This window comes from Bipolaris zeicola (assembly GCF_000523435.1).
Source record: "Bipolaris zeicola 26-R-13 unplaced genomic scaffold scaffold_43, whole genome shotgun sequence".
Classification (NCBI taxonomy): domain Eukaryota; kingdom Fungi; phylum Ascomycota; class Dothideomycetes; order Pleosporales; family Pleosporaceae; genus Bipolaris; species Bipolaris zeicola.
In genome coordinates, this window is record NW_006912092.1 from 97,404 (window position 1) to 124,567 (window position 27,164).

At 53.4% G+C, this 27,164-nt stretch overlaps 13 protein-coding genes across 13 annotated transcripts; 5 read left to right on the top strand and 8 right to left on the bottom strand.

The window, feature by feature from the left end:
* Positions 1-1,333: 1,333 nt before the first annotated feature.
* On the top strand, positions 1,334-1,513 carry COCCADRAFT_91663 (uncharacterized protein; the record flags this gene model as incomplete). The annotated part of the gene is made up of 1 exon (XM_007712413.1): positions 1,334-1,513. One exon carries the CDS (start codon positions 1,334-1,336, stop codon positions 1,511-1,513), a length of 180 nt encoding a protein of 59 aa, XP_007710603.1.
* Positions 1,514-1,958: 445 nt separating this feature from the next.
* COCCADRAFT_3635 (uncharacterized protein) lies at positions 1,959-4,467 on the top strand (the record flags this gene model as incomplete). Its single annotated transcript, XM_007712367.1, has 3 exons — positions 1,959-2,389; positions 2,488-2,614; positions 2,689-4,467. The coding sequence occupies 3 exons, from the start codon at positions 1,959-1,961 to the stop codon at positions 4,465-4,467; spliced, it is 2,337 nt and encodes a 778-aa protein (XP_007710557.1).
* A 1,138-nt stretch (positions 4,468-5,605) lies between these two features.
* COCCADRAFT_3636 (uncharacterized protein) lies at positions 5,606-7,406 on the top strand (the record flags this gene model as incomplete). The annotated part of the gene is made up of 2 exons (XM_007712368.1): positions 5,606-5,633; positions 5,725-7,406. 2 exons carry the CDS (start codon positions 5,606-5,608, stop codon positions 7,404-7,406), a joined length of 1,710 nt encoding a protein of 569 aa, XP_007710558.1.
* A 416-nt stretch (positions 7,407-7,822) lies between these two features.
* Positions 7,823-9,208, bottom strand: COCCADRAFT_35346 (uncharacterized protein; the record flags this gene model as incomplete). The annotated part of the gene is made up of 3 exons (XM_007712414.1): positions 7,823-8,687; positions 8,736-9,048; positions 9,130-9,208. 3 exons carry the CDS (start codon positions 9,206-9,208, stop codon positions 7,823-7,825), a joined length of 1,257 nt encoding a protein of 418 aa, XP_007710604.1.
* Positions 9,209-9,931: 723 nt separating this feature from the next.
* COCCADRAFT_35347 (uncharacterized protein) lies at positions 9,932-10,612 on the bottom strand (the record flags this gene model as incomplete). The annotated part of the gene is made up of 2 exons (XM_007712415.1): positions 9,932-9,972; positions 10,024-10,612. 2 exons carry the CDS (start codon positions 10,610-10,612, stop codon positions 9,932-9,934), a joined length of 630 nt encoding a protein of 209 aa, XP_007710605.1.
* Positions 10,613-11,195: 583 nt separating this feature from the next.
* Positions 11,196-11,741, bottom strand: COCCADRAFT_91751 (uncharacterized protein; the record flags this gene model as incomplete). The annotated part of the gene is made up of 1 exon (XM_007712416.1): positions 11,196-11,741. The coding sequence occupies one exon, from the start codon at positions 11,739-11,741 to the stop codon at positions 11,196-11,198; it is 546 nt and encodes a 181-aa protein (XP_007710606.1).
* Positions 11,742-12,167: 426 nt separating this feature from the next.
* On the bottom strand, positions 12,168-12,719 carry COCCADRAFT_3639 (uncharacterized protein; the record flags this gene model as incomplete). Its single annotated transcript, XM_007712369.1, has 1 exon — positions 12,168-12,719. The coding sequence occupies one exon, from the start codon at positions 12,717-12,719 to the stop codon at positions 12,168-12,170; it is 552 nt and encodes a 183-aa protein (XP_007710559.1).
* Positions 12,720-13,076: 357 nt separating this feature from the next.
* COCCADRAFT_91704 (uncharacterized protein) lies at positions 13,077-13,958 on the bottom strand (the record flags this gene model as incomplete). Its single annotated transcript, XM_007712417.1, has 1 exon — positions 13,077-13,958. The coding sequence occupies one exon, from the start codon at positions 13,956-13,958 to the stop codon at positions 13,077-13,079; it is 882 nt and encodes a 293-aa protein (XP_007710607.1).
* Positions 13,959-14,791: 833 nt separating this feature from the next.
* Positions 14,792-16,999, bottom strand: COCCADRAFT_35351 (uncharacterized protein; the record flags this gene model as incomplete). Its single annotated transcript, XM_007712418.1, has 4 exons — positions 14,792-15,491; positions 15,554-16,072; positions 16,125-16,370; positions 16,422-16,999. 4 exons carry the CDS (start codon positions 16,997-16,999, stop codon positions 14,792-14,794), a joined length of 2,043 nt encoding a protein of 680 aa, XP_007710608.1.
* Positions 17,000-17,886: 887 nt separating this feature from the next.
* COCCADRAFT_91765 (uncharacterized protein) lies at positions 17,887-19,393 on the bottom strand (the record flags this gene model as incomplete). The annotated part of the gene is made up of 2 exons (XM_007712419.1): positions 17,887-18,957; positions 19,004-19,393. 2 exons carry the CDS (start codon positions 19,391-19,393, stop codon positions 17,887-17,889), a joined length of 1,461 nt encoding a protein of 486 aa, XP_007710609.1.
* A 422-nt stretch (positions 19,394-19,815) lies between these two features.
* On the top strand, positions 19,816-20,844 carry COCCADRAFT_24899 (uncharacterized protein; the record flags this gene model as incomplete). Its single annotated transcript, XM_007712375.1, has 1 exon — positions 19,816-20,844. The coding sequence occupies one exon, from the start codon at positions 19,816-19,818 to the stop codon at positions 20,842-20,844; it is 1,029 nt and encodes a 342-aa protein (XP_007710565.1).
* A 706-nt stretch (positions 20,845-21,550) lies between these two features.
* COCCADRAFT_35353 (uncharacterized protein) lies at positions 21,551-22,591 on the top strand (the record flags this gene model as incomplete). The annotated part of the gene is made up of 1 exon (XM_007712420.1): positions 21,551-22,591. One exon carries the CDS (start codon positions 21,551-21,553, stop codon positions 22,589-22,591), a length of 1,041 nt encoding a protein of 346 aa, XP_007710610.1.
* Positions 22,592-23,690: 1,099 nt separating this feature from the next.
* COCCADRAFT_91752 (uncharacterized protein) lies at positions 23,691-26,437 on the bottom strand (the record flags this gene model as incomplete). The annotated part of the gene is made up of 2 exons (XM_007712421.1): positions 23,691-25,832; positions 25,886-26,437. 2 exons carry the CDS (start codon positions 26,435-26,437, stop codon positions 23,691-23,693), a joined length of 2,694 nt encoding a protein of 897 aa, XP_007710611.1.
* Positions 26,438-27,164: the final 727 nt, after the last annotated feature.

The following is a 27,164-nucleotide window of genomic DNA, read 5'->3' on the forward strand; positions in this document are numbered from 1 at the left end:
TAGGATTAGACTAGACCAGGTGTGCCACTTGCACGCACACACATGCACACACACAGACACAGACGTTGTAGTAGACACGCAGCCCCATGCCCACCCGCTGTCGATTACGTTTTTTGGGCCCGTCAGCCTACATGAGTGCAACGTGCAGGCGGCAGTCACGCGACGAATAGGCATAAATTTAAAATAAAGAAAAAAAAAAACGGCCGTCTCACGTACTGCCAAGGATAAGCGCAGGTATGCAGCGATCAATAGTTCGGCAACCAGTATCCGGGCATATAATGGGTGACGGCTCGGCAGCACTTCGCAGTACACTCTCGCTTAATGTAACCTGCGGGCAAGGGGCGTGGGGCTTTGGCTTTTTGGGCAGCGCGCCGTAAATCTTGCCTAAGTAATGCCAGGTTCCTATTTTAGGGACGCCATGACGGACGAGCGTCGCGCATATCTTCCATGTGGCCTAAGTAAGTAATGTATGCCTACTCATGGGCACTGGCCCCCCCTTCGTGTAGATAGATTTACGACAGGGAGGGCGCCACACAATCGGGGGGTCGCGTCATGTCATGCCATGCGATAACGGGTTTCTTTCCCTCGTGGCTGGTGTGTGTATGTGTGTGTGCATGCTGAGTTGAGTTGAGTGGTGCTGCCATTTTAGGAAGAGACAGGGTCGGATAGCGGATAGGGGGCGGGGCAAGAGAGAGAGAGAGAGAGAGAGAGAGAGAGATAGGTAGAAAGTGGGAAAGCGGGCGGTGCTGATCAAAAACAGATACAATAAGTGGGCGACAAAGACGGCAGAGTACGAGTTGTATGGGCAGACAGGCTGAAAAAAGCGAGGGAGTCGAGGGGACGAGCGCGTCATAGATGCAAGGTGTAATTTGTAACTCCTGACCACGACGCCAATAAGGACCATGTCGAGCTATGCGCAAAGCGTCGTAGTGCCGCCTGTTCGCTGATAGCACATGGCGGCTAGTGCTTGGTTTGAGTAAAGAGGGTCGGTCGGGTATTTTGGCCTAGGCGAGTAAGAGATTTTTTTTTGCTGGCTAGCGACCAATGCGCGCGCGTTGGTTACGGGCCGGTGTAATTGGGGGTTGGTGTATTGGATTGGGTACACGGCAATGGGGGGAGGGGGACGAGTGAGTAATAGGTACAGATGATTAGCATAAGGCAGCGAGTGACGATGAAGCCCATAGTGCAAGCGTCGTACTATTGCTATGAACGAGCAAGGGCGGGCGGGCCTTGGTTCGCCTGGACGAATGAGGGCCGGGCGGTACTATCATTTACACCTGATGGGGAATTATTGGCATGCGAGTCATTAACGGACGCGTATTAACCTATGCACATGTTTTTTGATGCCGCCCCTGCCACCTTATGGTCTCGCTACTGGACACGCTCCTCTTTTCTGCCTATCTTTTCGACGCTGCATACCCTCTGTCGCTTTTCTTACACGTCACCCGCCATCAATCATCATCAATCATCCATCATCGTCGTCATCCTGTCATCCTGTCACCCCATCCACTAATACACACACTGCCCTACCCACCCCAGCAAGTCACTCCGCTTAGTTGCTCATCACCCTGGCGCCAGCATCTACAGGGGTCTGGGCCTATCTTCTTTGTTTGCTGAGGTAGCACGATCGGCATCCGACGCTGAACAAAGTTTTTTTGGAAGAGGCAACTGGCAATAAAAAAAACTTTGTTCCAAGACGGCCTAGTGGAACGTACTCCTTTTACCATTGCCCGGCACATCACACCCCCCATCTCATCCCACCCCAGTCCATTTCCCATCATCACACACGTTCCGCTGAGTGCTCGTGCGCCCCCATCCACTGTCATCTCCAACCGTCTACGTTTCCATCATTGTTTTCCTACACCCTCTCTCTCTCGCTCTCAATTGTCTAACCGCTCGCCCCCCGGCTACTACCAACCACTACTACCACCACCATTACCATCGCCCATGCAGCGGCCATGAGTTCAAAGGACAACCTAGCCCTCGATCTCGAGCACGGCGTGCGACGATGGGACCGCGCTCGATGGATCTCCGTCTTCAGCTCGCATAACCCGACTATCCGCGAGGTGACGGAATGCCTAGGCCTCGGCTTGTCCGCATCCTCGTCCACGACCAACCGCGGCATCCCCAAATTCGACAATCCCGACTATCGCAAGCTGTCGAGCGAAGTCACCAAGCTGTCCAAAGAATTGCCAAAGGAGCGAGATGCGCTGCTCGATTTTGCCGCGGATCCGCATTCGCTCGACCAGGAGCTCGAGGACTTGCTAGCGAGTTACGGACCCGCTATTTGGGGCAGGGATGCGGATCGCAGCTGCTTGCTGACTCCGGATCCAACGAAGAAAACGTACAACAAAGATTTGTTTTACGAAGAGTCCGAGCACAAGGACATGTAAGTTTTGTCCATGCACTTTTTGTGTTTTGTGTTTTATGTGGGTGGTGCAGGGGGTGTGGGTACTTGTGGGTGGGCGCGCGCTAAGCTTTTTGCAGTCTTAAGATACACCTGCACCGATGGATAATCATCAAGGCCTGCTACTACATTCGCAACATGAAGCTCAAACGACCGTCTGGCGCAAACGAATATGACCAGATTGCTGACATTGATGGCGAGGGCCTGGTAAGTTGCGCTCACTTATCATAATAGTGACATTTCCCATCTCATCTCATCCGATTATTAATTAAAATATGCAGTCGCCGCATAGCACACCGCAGTCGCTTACACCGCCCGACATGGATTCTGTTGCCGGTGCCGACCTTGACGTCAAGCCAGTCAATCTGAAGAAGCGTAAAAGCAATACTCACCTGACCAACTCTGACGATGATGAAATGGACACGACACCTGTCAAGCGGCCCTACAGCACCATGCCCATCAGCCGAAAGGGCAGTCCCAGGAAATCGCTCAAATCGCTCTATCCTGCCGTGTCGGGCAGTATGGAAAACATGCCACCCATGCCAATCCACGCCCATCGTTTCTCCCCAGCACCAGGAAACGGCCCTGAAGCCGGCAGGATGCAACTTGCTCCTTTGACGAACAACGATATCAACGGCGTACCGAGGCCGTTTTCTGTTTCACAAAGCCCGACACCCGGCAGCTTCACCGCCGTCAACACTGGAAGCTTCACTGCAGTGAACAACAACCCATTGGCCGTCAAGGAGCCTCTGAGGGATCCCGTACGTGAAGCCGCACGGGAATCTTCCAAGGAAATACAGCGGCCCTCTCCTGTAGGCGGACATCGTCACAGCAATAGCTACACCAGCCCTTATGAGCCATCGCCGCATACTTCAGCTCCCCCTCGGCCTGCCACGGATCCTCCACGCTCCGTGATGCCTGTGAGTTCCACGTCTGCTCCTAGCAACCATGTGCTTCAGCCGGCGAATACATCTGCACCTACAAATGGAGCAAGCGGACTTCTGAAGAAGGACTCCCCTGTCGTTCCGCATGCCCACCATGCTTACATTGCTCCACAGCCACAATCGCAATCACAGAGCCCGCAGCAGCAACATACACCACAACCCGTTCAACCGCAGCACACCCAGCATGCGCCACTTCCTTCTCATCCACATATTCAAAACCAACAACAATCGACACCTCGACCATCAAGTCCACCTAATACTTCAACACTTCACTTTGGACGTTCTCTTGTACCCCACCCCCGAAGTAGATCCAGTACACCCCTCGCGCAGGCCGCACCTAATAAGCCACTTACGACATCTAATCCACAACCAACGTCTACGCCCCTTTCGCAAGGTGCAGCCGCTTATGGAATACAGTTGGTCCCAATACAGGAACCGCCACCACACGCCCCAGCCCTAGTCAGCCATCGAGCACCTCCTAGTCATGCTCACTCAACTCCAACTCATCACACTTCGCATCAAAGCGTACTGAAAAGCCAGCATTCGGAACCCGCACATGTTACACAACCCGCCCCAGCACTTCCCCGGCAAACGGTCCCGACAGCCGATCTCCGCCTTCTGCAATGCGAGGTAACGGCCGGCCTGTTTACATTCTTCTTCCCACGTCCTACAATGCCTCCGGATGAAGCTGCGCTACTTCAACGTCTGCATGCGCTATGGTTTCATGGCGAGTCACTGTTTCGCAATGAGCTCTCAACCCACTACGACTTGGTCTCGAAGATCTTGACCGCCTGGCTCCATGAACGACAAGCCATTGCTGCATTGCGCCACTCAATGGCTTCAAACCCAGGTGTCTCGCATGTGGGTCTCGTAGACCGCTTATTGGCGATGAACGACCTCCGAGCAATGCGACTCAAGTGGAAGAACATGAGCCCAATTGACGGCATGAGCCCCGAAGACCTGCTATGCATGGCTTTCAAAGTCATGACCAACACGGAGGGAAGCGAGTACCTATTCAAGGACGGGCTTGCAAGACTCGAGCTGAGCGTCTTTGAGTTCCTCCGCAGCGAAGACAGCAAGATTGTCATGCAGAGGCGGGATACGAGAGCTGCTTGAAACAGCACCGACAGCAATGGCCCGTGGGTGGCCTGTCTCAACGACGCTTTTCCTTTTGTTTTCTTTTTTGCATCTCTCTATCCGTGTTCTGTACGTACTAATGCACTATAGTAGCGTGGGTGGCTTGTGCTGGGATGCCCATCTTGGCACTTCGTATCTTTTCCTTAGCGACGGCGTTATCTCGACAAACTCTCTTTTTCTGTCATCTCATTTCATTTTCTTTTGGGCTGGAAAAAGCTTGTTACTTTGCATTTTGTTTTTCTCATCTTTTTCTTCTCGCGCGGCATGTTTTACTAGATCGGAAATATGAGCTTTGTAATAGGCGGGAGTGTAGGGACCGCAGGAATAAGTGGGAGGTTAGTGTGTAGGTATGTAATGGGCTGCCTTGGCGTGGCACGGTTGATGTGTGTATCTAGGGTATCAGGGAGCAGGTGTGTTTTACGGGCGTAAAGAGGGTGCCGGAGTTGGCACCGGTAACATGTGGCATATTACTCTAGAAGTAGGGCTTGTATAGCGTGCGTACAAATGGTCTAGCCCCCCTGGTAATACATGTCTTTTACTATAACAGACCAGCGTCCCCCCCTCCCCAGTAACGGCTAGTAAGAGGCAACATGGCGTAAGGGTGTGTAAAGTGGGTGTCTAGAACGAGCTGCAGTTCGTCGCCTGATCACCTAGACGACGTCACGTGCGCTCGCTGAACCCTGCATAGTTCGCATACTACGCAACCACTAGTCCTGACGCGCCGGCTGCTCTCAATCTCAACAACGCCCCCTTCAAGCCCTTGGCCGAAAACGGTACTGATGCACAGCCTCCGCTGCGGGCGCGCCTTTCCCCGTGGCCGTCCGTAGTGGCTGCTATGTGCGACCGGGTTTCAGATACAGCCTCATGACTTGGGACCGCCTCGCCCACTCACCGGCAAAGCCCATGCACCCTCGCCCGTACTGAATGGGCCCCGTGGGTTCCTCACGCGCGCCTCCCCGCCCCTGCACACCCTTCTTTTCTTTTTTGATCAAAGGGCCTGTTGCTATCACGGCATATGAGTCCCACGATGCACCACTACCATCACTGGTAGCCGTTTGGTGTAGTCAAAGCGTATTCTGCTCTCTAACACTTACCCCCACTCGTCCTTTAGTCAAGCATGGTGCTGCGACTATTTGTCCCGCCCGGTAAGCCAAGAGCAAACGAGAAAGAGAGAGACAGTTGTGGAGAATGCCCATGGAACTTTTGTCACTGATGAGAAACATGTACACACTACAGGGGAAGGCCAACACGGGCTTGTTCCAAAACGACCACAAGGCATTGGCGCAAACGCAACGCCCCAGACTTGTCTTGTTTCTTCGACGCTGCTGGCCGCAGTGTATACATCGTTCGCCTCGACATTCAACCAGCGAGTAGTCGGAGTAGCGCCTCAACAAGCAGCACACACATCTAGGCCCGCCCTGTTTGTACGGTCGTCGGCCAGACTGGGCCTCTGCGTCGGACTAGCTGGAGCCGCGGTAAACTGGTACTACTACTCGGCTTTTGCAAATGTGGTTGTTGCCGACAAGGTGCAAGAGGCTAGCAGGTGGAGACTGTATCAGTGGACCAAGGGGTACACGGTCGACGATGGTGCTTTGGCCGGTGCCGCTATCGGGCTATCGGCCTCGATACCTATGCTCCTGATGCGCCGCCCTGCTATACCGCGCTGGACGCGGTGCCTGGGCATGGCGAATATCGGCGGCTGTACGGGTGTGGTGGCGTCTCATGGGTACCTTCAGTATACGGGAGAGCGGCAAAAGGCGTACAGACTTCTTGAAGCACGACGGAAGCGCAGGTCGCTCGAGTTTTGGGCCATCTTCTGGGACAAGGAACTCATGGCTAAACTGAGTCCGATAATGCAGCAGTACGTGCGGCACAATGGCGTCTGGTATACCCAGCTCTTGCCGGATAATGCCTTTGAACAAACAGATGATGTCGACAGTGTTGATAGTACTGTCCAAACAACACAGCAAGTCGTAAACGTAGAACCACAACAACAACAACAACAACCTGTAGAGCAAACCCCAGACCCCCCTTTTTACCTCGAACCCGTCGATTACACAGCCGACCTCGCCCAAATCAACGTCGAAGCCACTCTCCTCCGAATCCAAGAAATGCAAGTAGAACGCCAGATTCTCCTAGAAGAAGCTCACTACCTCCTCTCCCTCAACGCCCACCAACGCTACGAATACTGTCACTTGCACACCACCCTAGATGCAGACGACCGCTTACGACGCCTCCAGGAAATTCATCTCGTAGATGTAGCTCACACGCGCCTGCGCAACGCGGCTGATGCGCTGGATATGAAAATCATACACTGGCGCATGTCGCTCCAGCACAAAGCCGCTTGGGAGAAAAATACCTCTCCCTCCTCTTCATCCCCATCTTGGTCTTCTTCTTCTTCGTCTTCATATTCATCCGAGGCTGAAGCAGATGACTGGCTCCCCCCAAACTCCCACCTAATCAACTACGCCACGCACAGACCCAGTTTCTCAGTCTTGGAAATCGAAAAAATGGCACGCCAGATTGATGCGCAGGTGCAGCGGTTTGAACAAGGAAGCGTAGATCACAGGTTTCCCCGGGAGAAGCGCGAGAGGTGGCGCAAGGATGCAGAGGATGGAAGGGTCTTGTTGCGGGCGGCGGATCATATCTTGTTTCGCATGGAGAAGGCAAGCAGGAGGGGTCTTGATGATAATGGTGAGGGGGGTTTGTTGCAGAGTGGACGGGGGGATGTCATGGCGGCACAGGATGATGCTACTTCAGTCGAGGAACTTCATCCTGCGAATGATCCTCCCTCTTCGACCGACGATGGCTCAGCTGCAGACGAAATGCGCCTGAGAAAAGACGTGGAACAGTCTCGAGCGGATGCCCAAAAAGCAGCAAAGCCGCGACGAGATGGTCTGGAGCACAACAACCCATAAGCTCAATCTGCAAAGGACCCAAATTGGCTCTGGTTATATTTTCTACCGTCTGTCAAAACATACACATCTACTTCCCCTGGATACCATATCACGGATGGAACCTAATGGGACTGCTATCAATTGTAATTATAATTGTAACCTTTTTCATTATCAAGCTATACTAAGCTACTTAAGACGCCATCATTCCCAATCTTAAAAGAACACGAAAACCATAGACCCCCCATAGCCTGCCATGAGGTCGAAGAGGGGATATCGTCATGATGCTAATGTTACAAGGCTTTATTGCCTACTCCGTTCCGTTCTTCTTCCATCCGTACGTAGATCGTAAGGTCGTGAAATAGTACGTAAGGCAGTCGTATCATGATAGTGATACGCCTGAACGCTGCTTGTCGGTTGCGTTGCTAGTAGTGAGTTTCTTACAACTCGTTCTTGGCAGAAGAAGCGCTGGCGGCGGCCTCGTAGGATGCGCTCTTCGCGGACTTGGAGGCAGCAGAGGAAGCGCTAGCAGCGGACTTGGAGAGCGAGGAAGAGGATGAAGAGGCGGCCTTGGCGGCAGCACCGCTGAGGGAGCTGGCGCTGGCTCCAGCAGCATTGGTAGCGGAAGCAGCACTGGCGGCAGCGGCGTCGGTAGCAGAGGCAGCGCTAGCTGCGGCAAGACCAAATTGCTGCTTAACCAAGTTGGTGTAGTAGGCAAAGCCGTCAGTGGCAGAGGCGTACTCGTTGTTGGCCTTGGAGGTAGCAGCGCCGTAAGCGGAAGCACCAGAGGCAGAAAGAGACTCAGCAGTGGCAGAAGCACTGTCGCCATAGAGGCGGGCACGGTGCTTGCGAGCGAGAGCAAGGAGTTCGTTGCGCTTGGAGCCCTGAGGAACCTTGATACCGTTCTTGTCAGCCCACTCCTTGATCTGGCTGTCGGACCAGGAGTCGAGCAGAGCGTCACTGAGGCTCTGCTGAGCCGCGGCAGCAGCAGAAGTGACAGAGGCGTAGGCATCCTGGGACTGCAGGCTAGCAAGGCGAGACTGACGGCGAAGGGCAGCAATCATGGAGTCGCGGGTGTTGGGCTGGGGAACAGAGTAGCCACGCTCGTCAAACCAGGCCTTGAGATCAGAGTCAGACCATGAAGCGTAGAGCCAGTCGCCAGGGTAGTTTGCGGTCTCCTTGGCCTTTTCAGCGGCGGACTGGTAGTTGTCACGGACGGCAGCGAGAAGGGAGTCACGCTGGCGGGGCTGGGGGACGGGGATGCCATGCTTGTCGGCGAAAGCCTTGAGCTGAGAATCGGACCAGCTGTGAAGTGTTAGCAATGATAATGAGTGAACAGTAAAGATTACATACGTGTCAAAGATCCAGTCCTTAACATTGCCGTAGGCCTGGTTTGCAGAGTCCTCAGTCTCAGTCCAGTATAGCTTGACCTGCTCGACGAGGCTCTTTGCGTCCTTCTCGGTGCCCTTCTTGGCCTGCTGGCCCTTGAGGCTCAGGTACTTCTGGAGCGTAGGAGCGTCCCAGCTGGTGTAGGGAGAAACAGTCTTGTCGTTCCAGTTGGCCTTGACGGTCGATTGGAGGCTCTTGCGGTCAGAAGGGCTGGGGTGGGGAATGCCGTGGTCACTGAGCCAGCGCTCAAGCTCCGTCTCATGCCATTTGTCGTAGACTGCTCACTCACGTCAGTGTACTGCTAGAGAGGGTGTTTGTAGAAAAAGATAAAAGCAAATGGGCTCTGTACTGTACGCACCAGTGCTTCCAAACCAGCTGTTGGCTGATGCCGACGCAGCAAGCGTCACGACGAGAGTGGATGCAAAAGAGAACCTCATCTTGTCGGGAGGGAGATGTGATGGCTATGCTAGTATCGTGTGATGGAGCAGAGATGAGGGAGGTCGGATATCAAGCAAAGGGCAAGTAAATAGTGTAAGAGGGGATGGTGAAAGGGCAGTTTATGAGGGGAGGCACAGACAATGGGCGGCCACAAGGCGTGCGTGCGAGTGACGTAGGACTTCACATTGGGAGCTCGAACAAACAAGATCTCCAATGCGCCTGCCTCCGCTCTGTTGCATGTGCGGCCAATGAGAAGGCGCGACCAGCAGCCGCCTGGTATGTGTACGCAATTGTGAGAGCGCAATTGTGACGCCGTCTGGGCCCTGCGAGCATGTGCAAGCTGCCATCCACACGCCTCCGAGGCATCCTGCGTGTTTTTTTTATCCTTGCGCTTCTTACTGCTCAGGGCTGCAATTCTGACGTCTCTCACCCTAGCCTGGGGCTGGAACGGAGGTTGTGGGTCGCCATGGCATTTGGAAATTTCCCATCGCGATGGTTGCGGGGCTGATGTCGTGAGCGCGTTCAGCCCTTGACGTCATCACCCAAACATGCACAAAACTTATGAAGCACAATGATGCTGGCAAGCCTCAAAAGACAAAGGTTGAGCGTCCACGCTTGGGGAAAAAAATGCGCAATTGCACCATTTAATTGTGTGTCACGTAGAATTGTTGACCATTCGACTCGTAGCTAATCATACATCTCACCCATCACTCAGCTCGTGTTTACCCCCGGACGCCCTCAGAATCGCCGCGTCCACCTTCACCTGTATAGTTGTTAGTAATGAATTCAATACAATGAGAGATGGGGAACGTGCCTTTCCAGAAGCTAACAGGCACCTTGTCCTTTTCAGCCTCCTCGTTGCTGACCCGCTCATGCGCCTGCTCCGCCCGGTTACCCATGTCCTCGTTGTGCTTCCTGACCTCCTCGCTCTCATTTCCAGCCGCAGGAGGGTTTTCGTTTAGTATCTTGGGTTTCGCACCTTTGACTTCGCTGGCGTCGGGCTCGTTTTGCTGACCCTGCTTAACGGCTGGCTCCTTGCTGTCCTGCATCCGGCGTGACCATGTCGAGAACTGGCGCTGGCCTGAAGATCCCTTGTTCGAGGATGGAGCTGGAGACTGTGAGGTAGGCTGGGGAGAGTCGTTTTGGCCCGCGTTGCTGTCCTTGTTTGGCGACGACGAAGACTTGCCTTTGGCAACACTTGGAGGCTCGGGACCAGGATGCTCAAGGTTCTCGCTGGGATTCTCGCCCTGCTTCTGAGGTGCTTCTCCAACTGGGTTTCCTTGGCCAGAGCCGTAGTCTTGAGTTGCAAAGCGGACCTGTACGCGAGCTCGAGGAGCCGCCGAGAGCGTTGCAGGACGCAGTGCCGCTGAGCGCAGCATTGACATGGGGCGGAAGTAACTCATGATTGTGGTGTTTGTGAAACTGAAATTGACAATGAATTTGTGTGTATGTGGTGGGAAAGGTGACTGTGAGGTTCGTAGAGGTCTGGAATGATACTCGTCCTAGCTCTCCTTTTGACGTCATGGTTTTCTAAGATCCGCATTCCTGCGTACATGCAGCACGTCACATCAATGCACCTTCGCAAAGATGCATTGGTAATTGCTTTTGGTCTATAGGATTCAGCCAAACATAATCGAGAGACGTACTGTTCTTGTGCACTCACCTTACTGGGTTATGCACCCTTCTCTATAACTTCCCACCACTGAACATACACATCGCCAAGTACGGACCAATGGCAGAAAACGAGCCTCCGGAAGAATAATTTCATATTCCAACAGTTGTCAATATCCTCCTACCATTCAAATACATTATTACTAATTTATCTCATACCATTTACACTTAACTCCATCCATACAAACCCCTTGTACACCATCTTACACCAAGCATCTCTAATCTACCCACCCACCCTCCTTCCTACTAGAATCAACCCTCCAAACAAACCCAAAACCCAGCACCACTAGACCACAAACCCCAATTAACTCCCCCCTATCCCTCCCTCTTAACCCCCCACGTCCCCCCACCCTCCCACTCCCTCCCAAAAACCCCCCTAATCCACTTCTCCCTGCGCCTCCAAACCTGCCACCCCTCCCTCTCCCACCGCTCAGTCGGCGTCTCGGACCACGTCCTCATCTCCTCGGCCTGGCGCTCCCATCCCTCCACTTCCTCATCCGTTACATTCCGCCCTTTACGATATATATCCTTGAGGATGTTGTAGTAGGCGGCGAAGTCGGATTGTATGGCGGAGAAGTTGGAGGAAGGCGTGTCGGAGGTGATGAAACCTAAGGTGGAGGGGGGGCGGAGGAGGGGGCAGGTGGGTCCGCAGGTGCCGGGGGTAGGGGTGGTGGTGGTATTGGTGAAAGTGGAGGAAGGGGAGGGGGAAAGGGAACAGGTCAAGCAGTAAAAACTAGAGTTTTGAACGAGGTTTTCCAGGTGGAGGCGCGCGTTTAGGGAGGATTTAACAACGAGGAGGTTGTGGAAGAGGGTTTGGATTCGGTAGTACATTGCTCTGTCTGCGACTGGGTCTCGTGGCATTTTTCCGGGACTGTAGTGACCAAGATTGGTCGTGTTTGGACTTTGTTTTTTTTATAGAGAGAGAGGAAAAGGTGGGGAGTTGGAGTTGAGGAGATGGTAATAAAAGTAGTAATTACATGTGTATTGTGAAGATGCAGTGAGAAGAGACAGCGTGGTGAAAACAATGGTGTGGTTTTTTTTGTATACAGTGACTATGAAATGAGTGAGTGAAGGATATGGAAAACAAATACTATGCTAAGGATGAGGGGGGTCGTATGTTAGAAATAGATCTAAGAAGAATAGGGTTGGAAAGCAAGGTAAGACAAACGCCCATACAATCATAACTCCATCCCATTCATCAGTTCACCTTGATCGACATCTCAGACCCCTTGTCTTTTCCTGCCGACTGCTCTATTCCTTACCTTTCCACTCGCATACGTCGTCAGACTATTCGTCCATGTGCTCTACAAACCGTGAAGGGCGAATAACAGTCACCGGCATATTATCGGGCATCCTCGAAACTACCGCATAAGTCTCGATGAGCTCCACCCTACGAAGAACCGATGATTGGGAACCTTCTGAGACCTGGCTACGTGTATAGTCCCTAGTGGTTGCTAGGCCATTAAAGTCAGAGGACGGCTGGTTAGAAATCTGTTCAAAGCTAAGACGGCGTGCAGATGGCATATCTTCATCCCGACCGTCTACCGAAGCGCAATCTGAGTTTACAGTGGAAAAAGACGTCTTAGAAGCATGACTATCGTGCCTCTTCTTCATGCTAGGCCTTTTGATCGCGCCGCGACGGACTAAACCACCTGGATTGCCTCTGAGCACGCTCTCAATAGTGAGAAATTCCGGCTTGGCCAAGTTGCCTTTAATTTGAATGTCTTCCGGGCATGTGTCTGAATCCACTGGAGATTCCGCATTCACATAAAATTCCGACGCAGGAGTAACGGGGAGTCCGCACTGATTCTGCGCAAGCTGGCTGTTTTGGGTATCCATGTTGTATTTTCTGTTCGGTTTGTTGAAATATTCACAGTGCTTCTGTTCTTTGTATTTGCTTTGTTGTGGTCTTCATTTCGAATCAAAGGAGATTCCCTTTAATAGAGAATCCCCAAGACGTAACAACATGTATTGTGCGACAAATGTCATTGAACTCTGCACATTGTTTGTGCAAGCAAGACATTGTGAAGCCATGGAACTCCAGGAACTGTGTGGTAACTCCACTACTAGTGTGTAAATCCTGTCAGGTGCCATGTGTTTGGAAGGTCGGAGGAAAGACTGCGATTGAGACTGGGCGGCTGTCCAGATCCAAGCAGTGAGATTTCCGACTCTTTTCTTGTCCTCAGAGTGCTCACCTTAACCCTCTACCTCTTGTCTCCTCTTCATCTCCTTCTCTAATTCATCCACATTCATGGGAACCTTACTTCCTTCCCACTTTTTCTTTTCTTCCTGCGCAAAGCCCTCCAAACTCAGCATACCCACACACAAAAACCCCAGTACCTCTCTGTCTGTATCAAACACTTCCCACCACTCACACTCTGGCATCTTGATTCCTGTCTCTCTTGCAGCCAGGTAAATCGCTGCCGTAGCCAGCGCCGGTGGCTGGTGTGTCAAATACAGGCATTGTGGGCTAAGCAGAGCAGTGTTGAGGTGTGCGATTGCACGTTTGGCGAGTTCTGACGCGCGAGGATGCGCAAAGGCATCGAGAGCTTGCAGGTATGTTATGCAGAGTGTGTAGGGGAGCTGGACCTGTACATTGAAGCCCAGGGTGCGCAAGATGCGTTGTTCGGTGGTGAAGAGGGTTGCGCGACGGCGCTCGTACGTGCCTTCTGTGACAAAATACTCCAATGGATCCTGTTTCTGGTTGAGTTGGTCCATATCGAAGAAGGTTGTGGGAAGCGAGTCGAGGTATGCGTATACATTAACCAGACTCCGTGGTGATTTGGGGTATGCAGACAGCTTGGTGGTCAGGTAAAGAGAAGCTGCTGAGACTTGCTCTGCGCCAAACTCTGCGAGACTTCCACCTTCTGGCCCAAGCCAGAATCGCATAAACACCACAATAGCTTGCGCAATGACTTCTTGCGGTAGCCTCAATAGTATTCCCGCGGCTTGTGTAAGCCTTGCGCCGGCGAAGCGTATCGAGTCTTCGAGATCGGGTGGGATGCCGTCGATTTGTGAGCCGGAGGTCTCGAGCTGGGCTACAGTAGCCAATGGGTTCGCAAGAGGTGAGGGTTGCATTGTGTAAGAGCTGGCGTAAGCTTCTTTCCCTCGTGGTAAGCTGTCGCAGTTGGAGGTATTGGGTATGAAGCTATTGAGCTGTCGGACCTCCGGTGGGTGAGCTTCGGTGCACTAGGCTTTATCCTGTCTAGTCGCGGTGGTTCACCCCACACAACCTCGTATGGTGGAACAGCACATCAACATATTTGTAGGATGTAAGAAATCTCGCATGATCTCGCAGCTGACGGGAGATAGTGCGTTATGCGTGATAGATGACTCTACAAACTTTACGATCAACCAATAAAAAGCCGTCTCCTTAGCTCAATTGGGAGAGCGCCAGACTGAAGCCTTCGGTCATTAAATCTGGAGGTATCGTGTTCGATCCACGAAGGGGACAACGTGCTTGAGCTTGCTCAAGATTCTTCGAACCACTTTTTTTGTCATCCTGGCAGTCATATAGGGCTGACAGCCAAGACATTACTATCTTTTTGCTTATCGTCGGTTGCATATCGGTTGTTGGGCAGCAATGTCTAGTTCATTTTTTTCTAATTCGCGCATATGCTAGTCAGATCACGTCTTAATACACCGAATATGCTGGTGGATTGGAAGTAAAAGTCGAGAAGATAAAATTGAATATTCTTTTGGAGCAATCTCTAAAAAAAGTTCCAGTGAAACTACGTAGCTAATATGCATTATTAACGAAGACATAAGTGGGTATCTTGCCGGCTAAATGCGATCCAAAACCTCTACAACAATAATTGTACATGCAAAATCCCACCCGTGCGAAAATAAAAAAATATGACAAACCAGAAATCATAAATCCAAACGCCGTAAGTGTACAACCATTTTTCCCTTTAATCAATACCAATCATGGTGCCATCGCACCTCCAGTCGTCGACCTCGACATTTTCCGCGGCGGTGACGGTCGCCTCGGGGTCGATTTGAACATGGTTGAGCCATGTTCCTACGCGGTTTGCACCGACTTTCTTTCCATCTTTTGAGAGTCCAGCCATTACTGAAGAAGTGACAACGGCGGGGGGAGCAGAGCGTGAGGGGGTAGGTGCCGAGACGCGGCGGGTGCTAGAGAAAATCGAACTTCTAGGGGTCGATTGGCGGGGAGTAGATAGGCGAGCAGCGGTGCGGACAGCAGAGTTGGGCACGGAGCGGATAGCATAGGAATCGTTCATGTGGTGGCCGCCAGCGTTACCAACACCATAGATCTGGACCTCGGGTTCCGTGCGTCGTGCTGATGATACGGTCGGGGTAGGGAGATGAAGCGAGTTGCGAAGCTGTCCGGACAGAACTCGTTCGGCACGGTCGTAGTCGCGTTCTCGTTCGGGGCGCTCACGGGGGCGGATGCTTGGGCGGCGTCCTAGCGGTGGGGTGGCTTCCGCGATTTCAATAACCTCAACGTCGGGGTAACGGGGATTTGCGTATGGCACGCGCATATCATTCAGGCGATCATCATCCGGGATGTGTTGGTAGTTGAACCAAGGGCAGTTGCAGGTCTTCCATGGAGCAGCACAGACCATGCAGAATTGGGCAGTGCAGCGACTGTTGGATGGTTAGATGTTTGTTGTTGTTGTTGCAAAGAGGGTTGGATGCATTGAACTTACCAGGTCATGTGATTGCAACCTTCCTTGAGCTCCACTACAGCCTTGCAGCTGTAGCATCGTTGCCAGCCCTGCTCCTTGGCCATCTCAACCAGACGATTAGTCTCCTCGTCCTTGGGGCATTCGCGCTTGGTGTGGAATTTGCTGTTGCATAGTACGCAGACCTTTGTGTTGCATGAGCTGCATCGTGCGTACTTGCGACCGTATGTTGGATCCATCTTGACCTTGGATGGCTTGATCCATTGGCCACATCCCTTTGTGGGGCAGTACAGGCGGTTGCTGGTGGTGTACTCTTGGAACTTTTTGTTCCATAGTACCTTGAACTTGTCATCGAACAGTCGGTCGGCATACTTCAAGGGAATGTGCTCTGATGTGCAGCATCGTGGCGGCATGTGCTGGGGATCCTTGACAGAGAGGGTGAATTGTCGCTTTAGGCAGGAATAGCACATGCGGTGCCCACAAGCAAGCTTGACAGTCTTGTGGATAGGAATGTCATCGTTCATGCATACCAAGCAGTCGGCTCTGAGAAGCAAGTTAGTACATTGGAAGCGTGTTAATGGTATTGACGACTAACCGTTGGACTTCTCGGGCTTCGCGGTGGTCACGGTGTTCTTTATGCGCCGACGTTGAGGTGTTGCGCGACAGTGAGGGCTTGAAGAAGCTTGACAGGATTCCCCCGGTACTGCGACGGGCAGCCTCCTTGACAGACTGCGTCCTGGTAAGCGGTGTGGGTGGAGCGGGCGACTTTGCAGTGCTTGTGCGTCGCACAGACGGCCTTGCTGGTGTAGTAGATGCTTTTGGTTCACGAACAGAGGCGCTCCTGCTTTCTCATTAGTGGGAGCTACGTGTACAAGTGGGGACAGATCCTGACCTGGACAAATTTGGGACCTCAGCCCTGCGGACGGACGCGGATCCAGAACCGGACACGGGCGTGTAAGCTGTTCTGTTCGAAGACCCTCCCTCTTCACTTCTTTTGCGGACAGACGGGCGTCGCACCGTGATCTCCTCGACGTGGCCCATCGACTTTGGGCGGCCAAAGACAAAGTCCTCGTCCTCGGGGATGACATTTCTCTTTTTCGACGACCGCCGCGTCGTATCCCGGCGGACCTCTTTACTGCTGCGCGACTTGTCTTTGACGGGCTCTCGTCTGCTGTCGTGAGAGGCACGATCCCGCTCTCGCTCCCGCTCCCGGCGACGCTCTGTCTCGTTGCGCGTGTAGTACGACTCTCTCCTAGCTCTCAATTCCTCGATGTCGACGTCAGCCTGCCTCCGGGCCTCATCAGCGCGGCGGCGCTCTCTCCTTTCTCTGTCGCGGGCGGACATTGGTGGTTCGTCGTCGTGTTTTGCGTCTTTTTGTCGGCGGCGATGCTTGCGGTCTCGGTCGTCTAAATATTCGCCATCGTCGCGGTACCGTGTGCTTCGCTCATCGCGAAGCCTGGCCATTCCCATTCCCATGGACCTGGAGGCAACTATGCCACTTGCCAACTGCCAGCCTCGCAGGTCACAGGCTCTTGCACGCTTTGGCAGGCTCTGTTGCAGGTGTTTAGGCGGCGCACAAAAGCCAGCGCGGGTGTGTGGAGAGTTGCGGTGGGCGTGACGAGCGAACAGCAAGCACCTGCAGGCAGCCCAACCCTGATCAGAGAAAGTGGCCAGTCGCACGGGGCAGGCCGTCGGCGGTGAGGGCGCACAGGGTGCTGGTTGATCTCAAGCGCCCACAGGGCTTTTTCCTCGCTAACCCTCTACCGGTTGCAGGGGGTGGCGTCAGCGTCAGGCGGCGACGGGACGCAGATGGGTTGCCAGCTGGCGGGCAGTGGATGCAGATGTGCAGCGCTGCAGACGACGTAGCCTACGATGCGCCGCCCTGTGTATCTTGTATGCGGTATGCCTGTCTACCTACCGTCCATCCATGTACCTACGCCTCTAGCACCGCCTTAGTATGCCCGAGCGGCGGGCAAACAAACTGCCTCGGGCCCTCTTGCAACGGGCGCATCCCAAGGACATGGCCGGCAGAAACAAAGGCGGTGCAGCCCCATATGTACCATGATGCCCTTTGCTGCCGCGCCGAGGGCATCTTTTTTTCGGGGCTGTAAGATGGGCGCTGCAAAACTACGTAGTCTTGTCTAGAGTAAGTACGTACACCAGCTACACTGTGCATCTGCATCTGCATCTGTATCCCCGACAGGGCGGGGCGGCGGACGACCACGGGCTGCCGGCTGCGGACTACTGCTACCACCACCTACTACACACTGCAGGCGGGCACACATGTGACTCGCCACAGGGGCGCCCAAGAAATTGTATTGCGCATCCTAAGCGTGATGCAATGCCGCCCAGCGCATTCAGTCCTTTTCCACAGTAATTTGGGTCGACACCTCCCATTTCTGCCCGCCGCTCCCGTACCCGCCGCCCAACCGGTTCCGCACCAGGCTGCCCACACGGTCCCGAAGACGCCCAATCTCCTCCATATTCCTGACGCGCACCTTCAGATTGGCCTGACACAGCCCGTAATGTACCTGCCAAAATTTTGCCTCCTCCACCGTTCGGATTGCAGGATCCGCCTCGAGCTCGTGCACCACTTCCGACACCCCCGGTCCCGAGTAGGACATGAGCAGCATCTTGCCCAGCGTCCATCCCTGAATCCACCCTAGTGCTACCATGGAAAACGCAACCGAAAAGGAAAGTGTCCGGTCCAGCCACACATACATTTGTATGCTCAACAGGGGCAGCACAAGTAGCAGCGACGAGCACGACAGCGTCAAAAAGTGCGACGGGTTGCTGAGGACTGAGGGCAAATTAGCAATCGCCCCCAGCCTCATCACCTTCCCGATTCGGGCATGGTTCTTGAGCACAATAGCCGACACCAGTGTCGACACAATTCCGCTCAGCGCAGCAAGATCAATGCTGCCTGGTGAAACACGTTCGTGGCCGTCTGCGTGATGCGCATGGTGTCCGCCAGCGTCCTCGAGTGCATGCGTTAGTCCGTGAGAAATCAGGTCGAGTCCCATGAACAGTAGGCCAACTGACATGCCCAGCCCAGCGATAACTTCCAGCCTCTCAAATCCAAACGGGTGACGGATGCTCGAGCGCTTCCACACTTCAAAGTTTGCTCCGACATCTACAGCCACGCACAAAAATGCGCCTAATGCATCGTAGAATATCAAGCGGGACAGAACCGTCAGAGCGAGGGACTCGTGTGCGCCCCATTGAACCAGCCCAGCTACGACCAAGTGACAAAAGCACCATGCCAGTCGCAGCTTCTGGTCCTTGGACATGGATGACCGATACTCTTTAAACGTCGGAATGGGCAGCGAGGCGGGGAGCTGGAGGGGCGCGCGCGGGGCGGGTTCTAGAAATATCTGGTGCGATACACTGCTGTGCTTGTACTTGTGTCCTCGTCTTCGTCCAACATCCTGTGAATGTTAGTATAAGCTTTGCTGGCAGGGGTGGGAGCTGCACATTGCTTTTGGCCTGCGGCTGCCCTGGTTGGTACGTGACAGACTGGAAGTTGAATGGATTGGGGTTCTCCGATCCGCTCAACGAGGGCCCATCCGTGTCCATGGCCCCGCTGGCAGCGCTGGCGGGTGTGTAGGGAAAGGTTGCGCTTGCTGGCGTGTACAGCACGGCGGGGGAGGCCCTCTGCGAAATGGAGTCGCCGGGCGCAAGCGTGGCATACTGCTTCGAGGGAAACGTCGCCGACATGGGCGACAGCAGCCCGTTTGCGGTCGAGGCCAGCGTCCTGGACGACAGATCACCCTCGAATCCTAGACCCACGGGCTGGGGCGCGTCCTCATCAGGAGGCGGCGTCGGGGTACGCGGTGGAGCTGGTAGAGGCAGTTTCGAAGCCATGACTACGGAAAAATCGGATTGCGGTAATGAGTGACTCTGCTAGCGAAAGCGCATGGCACGGAAAAATAAGATAAGAAGCGCAGTCAGACCCCAGAGGGGAGGTGGAGGGGAAATTGAGGGAGTGCTTCCACATGCAGCGCCGCATGGGGTTCATGGTCAGTGTACCCCTGCAGCCTGTCCGTGCCCACCCACGGCCGCATGGCATGCAGGGAGGCGCTACGCCAGGTACAGTGTGTATGACGCGCTGCCGTTGAGCGCTGCTGACAGCCCAGACCTAGACATGACACTCTGACAGCGCCAGCACGCTGTCGTGGCCGTCAACGCTCGCACAGGACAGAAGCAAGAACGAACAAAAGGAGGAAGCTGTCGGCAAACAAACAGACACTCAAACAAACAAACGCGCTGGGAAACGAGCAGGGCAAATGGAAGACGGTGCGGATGCGCACAACGTAGAGCCTGGCCAGGACAGCGCGTCTGGCCATAAACGCACCAAATCCGGGGGCATTCTGGGCGGGTTTCTGAGGTCATCTTCGTCGTCGTCGTCGTCAAAGGGTCTTACAGGATCGTCGCTCTCAGCGCCCACGGGCAGCGAGGGGACACATGGACACGACGACCAAGGCGCCGTAAAGGGGTCATCCATGGCAAAGGCACTGCGCCAGACCCAGGGCGGCCGTCAGAGAAAGGGCTCGTTGCGAAAGGCGGCCATGGCCCGGATGCGCGAACGAAGCAGCTCCTTGCGCAAAGCAGCGAAACCCTCCATTATCACCACTTTCGACAAGCCGGCCCTCAACTCGTCGCCCGCCGACACCACCACGACCGCCGCCGCCGCCGCCTGGGTGCCCGCCATCCAACTGCCATCCTCCCCGACCGAACCCACGTGCGCATCACGTGACGTTCCAGAGCCTCCTCCTCCCTCTCCGCCATTACTCGCATCGCCAATCTCGCCCATAGCGGCAAGCCCTGCGGCGCCCTACGCCTCGACCACCGACGATGACGACGTCATGTCCTTTTACCGTCCTCTGGCCGCGAGTAGCGACTACTCTTCCTTTGCAGTGCCGAGCCAGGGCCCTGTCGCCTCTCTCGCACACCGTCGCTCGACTCGCAGCAACCGGCGTACGTCGATTACTTCGCTCGTGACACCTGCCGAGATTGACTCGGACGACGAGTGGGATTACAGTGAGACCGAATGGTGGGGCTGGGTCGTGCTGATAGCGACGTGGATAGTCTTTGTTGTAGGAATGGGCTCCTGCCTCGGCGTCTGGAGCTGGGCGTGGGACGTGGGCGAGACACCGTATGCACCACCCGATCTGGAAGACGACGCAACCCTACCCATCACTGGCTACTATCCCGCTTTGATTGTCTGTACGGCTGTTACCAGCTGGGTGTGGGTCGTCGTCGCCTGGGTGGGCATGAAGTATTTCCGCCACGCCAAAGTCGGCGTAGACGGTTAGCCAGCCAGGCAGGGCGCGCAAACATCAATTTCTATCATCTAAACATTGCATGAACGCAACCAGGCCGCTGGGATTGACCATCTCCATTATAGGCTCTTCGCTTAACCGTTCTGCTGCATGCCTAAATATGTTCTTGGGGCTGAAACACTAACCTATACAACGGCTATTAAGCCACACCTCACACACATGCGTTACCCGGCCCTGTCCTTGGCTTGCTACACACCGACAAGGCCAACAGAGTTTGCTTTGTCCTCGTGCTCTGTCCATCTCCATCTCTTTCTTTTTGCTGCTTACCCAAATGTGGATAAGCTTCCCAGGTCCCCCGCGTGTCAGTCAGAGGGGGTTTAGTAGATGATCGATCGTAATCAAAAAGAGATGCCGAGATACTCCATCGGTGTTGCATCTCACGCCGCGATTCAGTGGCCTTGAGCTCAATTTCCGCAAATGGATCCCTCCCCACTTGCGTGATTGACCCCATAACTCGGGACAAAGGCCCTACTGAACATGGTGCGAACACCTCCAGACATTACATCAGCCTGGAACTTCCGATCCTTCAGCGCTGGAGCCAGGGTCCCACGCGCTCGCCGAATTAAGAAGATGTAAGATGAAGGCAATTTCCCTCTCCGGAGATTCTCTTAAAGAAATATTCTCGCCAACTATGCGGCTGATACAAACAGATTGTTCATGCAACGGGGTTGTAATCATCATGGCATTACGAAGACGTCAACGAGGGAGCTCCAAGCTCGAGGAGCTGCTACCAACTCTCCTGACAGTCAAGGGCCACCACGAGTTCAAACTCGTTACTGCTAGCGGCAAGACCGCCGTCAAACCAGAATCGAACGAGAAAACATTATGCGCTCCACGACCAAAGTTTACTACACCATCCCACAGACAGCAGCCTCCTCCGCCAAACCCACATGGGTGCCCTCGCAGAAACCACACCGGACCGTTCCGCTTCCTGGAGCTCCCTCAAGAGATCAGAGACGAAATCTACTCGTACCTAGTCGTCCGCCAAACTCCCCACTCACTCCCCATCCTCGACGCAACCACCATTCTCAAGAACCGCAAGAAACGCCTTCAGGCACGGAAAACCAGGGAACGCCTCAACCAGCAACGCCTCTTGGAAGGAAAACGCCCATCATGTCCACACTCATCCACATCAACATCCAATCAACCGGATCCAATCCTTCACGTCGACCTCCTCCGGACCTCGCAAAAGCTAGCAGATGAAGCCACAGACTGCATGTACTCGAAAAACGTCTTCGCAATCACCCTCGACAAACTACCCCTAACCTCCTTCGACACACCCCCCGGCTGGGACCTCTCCCGCATCAAACGCCTCCAAATCGAACTGCAGCTCAAAGACGCCATCCGCATGAACCGCTACGTCGACTGGTCTTCTTTCTTCTCTTCCTTCCCTTCCCTCCAGTTCTTACGCATAGTGCCTACCCTGCACCCCCGCTACTACGAGTGGTCGCGCTGCGAATTCACAGACTGGTCAAGCAAGGACACGCCGTTTGTGCACAAGGCGTTTTTTAGAGAGTTGCTTGTGGCGATTCCTCAATATGTGGATTTGAAACTAGGATTGCCGAGCGAGGTGCTGGCCACGGGGGTTGCGGCCGCTGAGGTACAGGTGCAGGGAAGGATGGGTATTGATGATAAGTTTCTCTGGGATATGTATCTTGAGCTAGGGAATAGGCTCGGTGTCACGGGAAAGCCGCTTGCGGTGAGTAGAGTCGTGTGTTGATTTTTCATGTGTGTGTGTGTGTGTGGGTTTTTTACGGTCGATTCATTTTGCATATGTTTACGGTGTTTTTTTTTTCTTCAAGTCATGTCGAGTTTTTTGCTGTCTTGCATTGTTTAGCGAGCTGGTTTTTTTGGCATTTCTGTCTATTTGTCTTTCCCTCCATCTCTCTGTCTATGTCTCTGTCTCTGTCTCTGTCTATCTCAAAAGCAAGTGGCGAGCCCCCCCCCCCAAAATGCGGCTAACTACGATTTCGAGCATACGGTCTCCCCCGCGGCTTCCAGTCCGCTCCCTTTTTTTTCTCTCTCCACGTTCCAAAACCCCTTATAGAATAGATTTTCCTTTCGTTCGGTTTACGATTATCACATTACATCATCTTTCTGCAACTCCCACGTTACACACCTTTTTAATTATCGCAAATAACTTTACTTTGTAAAGTAACGTAGTATTAATTTTTAAATGAAATACTGAACAAGATTGGTGGGATTTTTCCTCCCGGTGGGTGATTTGTCCGTTGGTTGTTCTTTTTGGACGTTTCGTCTAAAAATAAATATTTTTAGGAGCAAAAGCAGCCGGGAAGCGAAGAGGTAGGGGTTGGGGGTTAATGAAGGCAAGGATATCTAAGTTATATGGGACTTTGTTCTCCCCTTTTTTTAAATTCGATAATAACGGGGCGTCTTATGATTTTCCCCGTTACATGGTACTGTGGCACGTGACAGGAACTTCGTATTCGTACTCCAGAGAAAAACAAAAAAAACACGGCAGGACTAGTTATTTTTGAAAAGAGAATGGAACAAATTTCGTGATACGAGAACGAACACTTGTAATAGTAAACCAAAGAAATGGTTAATTGATTTCTATTTCGCTAAATCGCATTGGGGATTGTAGCGAGTTAAGATGTGGAAGAACAAAAAAACGCCAAAAGTGCGAGACCAACGTCCTCTGGACAAGTCACCGACACGATGCTATACATCTCCCCCAATTTTTCTATACATTACACAAGAAGCAGAAAATGTGGACACCATCGTCCCTAAATAGACACATTGTTTTCCTTTTTCCGGACAAGGGGAACAACGCCACTACAACATCTCAGCTAGTGTCATTACTCGCGCTTAGATGGTCCTTGTTGTGGTGATCCTTGGCCTCTGTACGGGTTATTAGACCCAGCACCCCACATCCTCTCACCCTCGTCCTCCTCTACTTGCGGTGCACGCGGTCGGCTCCGTGAGCGAGGCGGTGGGACCATGGTCTGATACGAAAACTCTTCTACCTGGCCCGTAGAGATTGAGCTCGGTGAGCCGGGCGCTGTGCTACGAGGAGGCCTTGTTGAAGGTGCTGATGGTGGTGGTGCGAATGAGCCCTGGCTGGTAGACGGTACTACTTGGAGTGGTAGAGGTGGTGGTGGGTTCTGACGGGTACTGTCTACAGAGAGGCGTGAACCGTATGGAGACAAGGTTGCACCGCCCTTGCGCTTTCCAACAGAGCTGACCTTGCGCAGCAAACCACGGACTTCATCAATGTCTGGCCTCTGGTCCATGCTTGGGCGGCCGATAGTGCTAGCATCGTCGCCACGCGCCTCCCAAGTGTCATCTCGGACTGCGTCATGGCCGGGCCTGCGGTTGTTGAGTGAAGAGATGGCGTGGCTTTCACCACCAACACCAAGGTAATCGACTCCTGTAGACGCACCAACGTTCTCGTCCTTGGGTGGGTTGAGAGGGTGCATACGGCTTGCATCAGCGCTTTCCTTGTACTTTTGGTATGCAGCAACAGCTTCGGCCGGGGGAACTGCAACAGACCAAGTGGGCTTATCTTGAGAACCAAGAGTAGCATCTCCACCACCTGGGCCATTGATAGGAACTTTGCGGAGAGCAACGACCAATGCGCACATGAACTTGGACCGGCGAGCAGCACGAAGCGATTCGTTGGACCAGTTGCTCTTGTGTCTGATTTCGACGAGAAGCTCCAACTTGTTCATTTCAGCAATGCTGACAACCTCAATATCGATGTCGGGGTGGAATTCGCGAGCGTTGGCTGGTTCCCGAACGAATTTGAGCATTTCCAACTTGAGCAGGTTGATATCCTCAAATGATGTGGCAAAGTCGCAGAAGACAGAGACCTGTTCTCGCATAGCCTTGCTTCGGGTGATGTTCTCCACCCACAATCCGTTGAGAACGATGTTGGGGATCTGGACAGTTTTGCCGTTACTAACGCGCTTGAAGACCGTGTAGAGCAGCTGAATGTGTTCGACAGTCAGCTCTGTTGCAGTGATATCAACGCGATCGCCAATGTCGTACGGGTGCTTGACGAAAAGGAAAATGCAGGAACCGAGAACTTCCTGAGCGGTAGCAGCGAATACGAAAGACAGGGAAAGGAGAGCAGTAGCCGACGTAGCTAGAGTAGTGCGGAAACCTGGGGCAAGGAAGGCGATGAAGACGAAGAGACAGATGATTAGGGCAATGGTCATGACAAGGCCATCCAGGGCGTTGATGGCCTGGTCAACGTCGTGCATGCTGGAGTTGATAGACTTGCGCTGCCTGGCGAAGTCGGTCACGGTAAGGATCATCTCCTCCAAGCTTATGTCGCCGTTTCCGTCACGGTCAATTGAAGCAAAGCATTCCTCCGCTTCTTCCTGGCGGTTGGGTCCCATTACTTCGACAAGGTCCTCTAGGTAAAGCTCGTTCTTGCCTTCGACAACCAAAGACATCCAGATACGCTTGGCAAGTGCCTCGGCACTCTTGTTCCTCTCAAGGGCAGTAATGACAATCGAGTGAGCTGAGTTGGTGTCGAACACCTTCTTGCCAGTGATCTCTGAGGCAATAGTACCGAAGACTGAAGTGATCTTATCACCAATGCGACCGGCATCTCGGCCAACTTCTTGGATGAGGCGCAGAGGGGTGCGGCTGCCCGAGCGACCGTGCTTGAAGGTTCCCTTTTTGCTGGATAGTCCGAGATCGAGAATTGTATCCTGGATGATGTAGTCTTCCTCAGCAAACTCGTTGCAGTAGGCGGGGAACAAGCTTCGCGAAGTGTCGTAGAGTACACCAAGAAGGTAGATGTTGCGCTTTGACTCCTTGATCTTATCATCAAACTGCTTGCGGTGGTAGCTAATACTGATGAGTTGGATGAAGACGCGTTCGCCGAAGATGATGATGGTACAGACAAGGAGAGCAAGCAGAACTGACTGCATAGGGTCAAGCCAAGATGGATACCTATCACCAGTTCTGCCAGGGACGGGTCGAACGAGCTATGTAAACTTAGCCATGACATTTTGTGATGGTATAAAGACGAGACACTTACAGCAGGGAACGTGGCCTGGTTGACAACCATCCATAGGACGAACGACAAAGACTTTTCTACTGCTCTCAGCAGCTTGACGTACTTCTTGACACCAGGACTGACAACTCCAACCAAAAACTCAAAAATATTAGGAATGAAATGGGCGACGATCTTCATGACCCAGAAACTCAGCCAGATGATCTCAATCCAGATCCAGAACTTCTTCTGGTTTGTGCCGCTAATCGAACCTGTGATGGTACCAGTTTGCGAGAGAATAATGGGAATGGCCAATAGGAGCGCAACCGGTGCGACATAGACCATGTAGCGCGTGACAATACTCCAGTTCAAGATCTTGGTGTAGAGCCTTCCCATGCGATTGAGAGCAGTCTTTTCTTCCTGATCGCGAGGAGGTATGGGCGCGCCTGTCCTCTCATCTATGGCAGCCAACTTCCTGCGCCCGCGCGTGAACATGTGTGACCTCTCGGCCTTTTCATTGTGGGCATTGGAGGGTGAGTGTGAAGGCGTGTGGCTGATGACAGTCTCGAGAGGTATGTTTGTTGCGTGGTTGTCCATGGCGGCGTTGTTTATGGGCTGAAAGCCTTGACTGGAGAGTCGGAAAGACCTTGAGGATCGCTTACTTGTCATAGAGGAGACTTGGTGGGGGTTAGTTGGAGCAAGTCCGTTTGCCGACAAGACGTGGGCAAGACGTGAATATGAATGCGGGCCGCGTAATTGGAGGGTACGAGGATGTACCCAGAGATGCCTGGCTTGTCAAGTATGTGCGTCAAGCACCTTTGACTAGGCGAATTTGTGGAGCGATCGATATAGTGGAGAGATGGGGTAGGGACAGCAATTCGACGAAGGCCTGCCGTCAATCTCTGCGTACGGTAACGAAGAAAAGGAAAAAAGAAACAGGCGAACGAGTGAAAAAGCCTTTCAGGGCACAACGACAGCGGCGAGGGGGAAAGAAAAGAGCGAGTAAAGAAAGTTAGAAATAGCAAGGAGCAACTCGTGTGTTGGAGTCGAGGCGTTAGACTGACACCAGGCATGCAGGGATGGTCTAGCGGGAAAGCCACAGACCGGGATATGAAACCCCGCTAGCACTCGCCACAGCGAATCACGGAATGGGCCTATGGCCTCTGCTGGCCGCACAATATCCCGTTATCCGTCGGTTTCATGGCGACACTGGGCAAACCTCGAGGCCGTTGCTTCATCGCGAGCTGGCTGTTGTACGCGGTGCAGTAGAGTTGTTTGTCGACCCCTGGATTGTGCCAGACAGGACGGCGGGCCCGAGGATCGG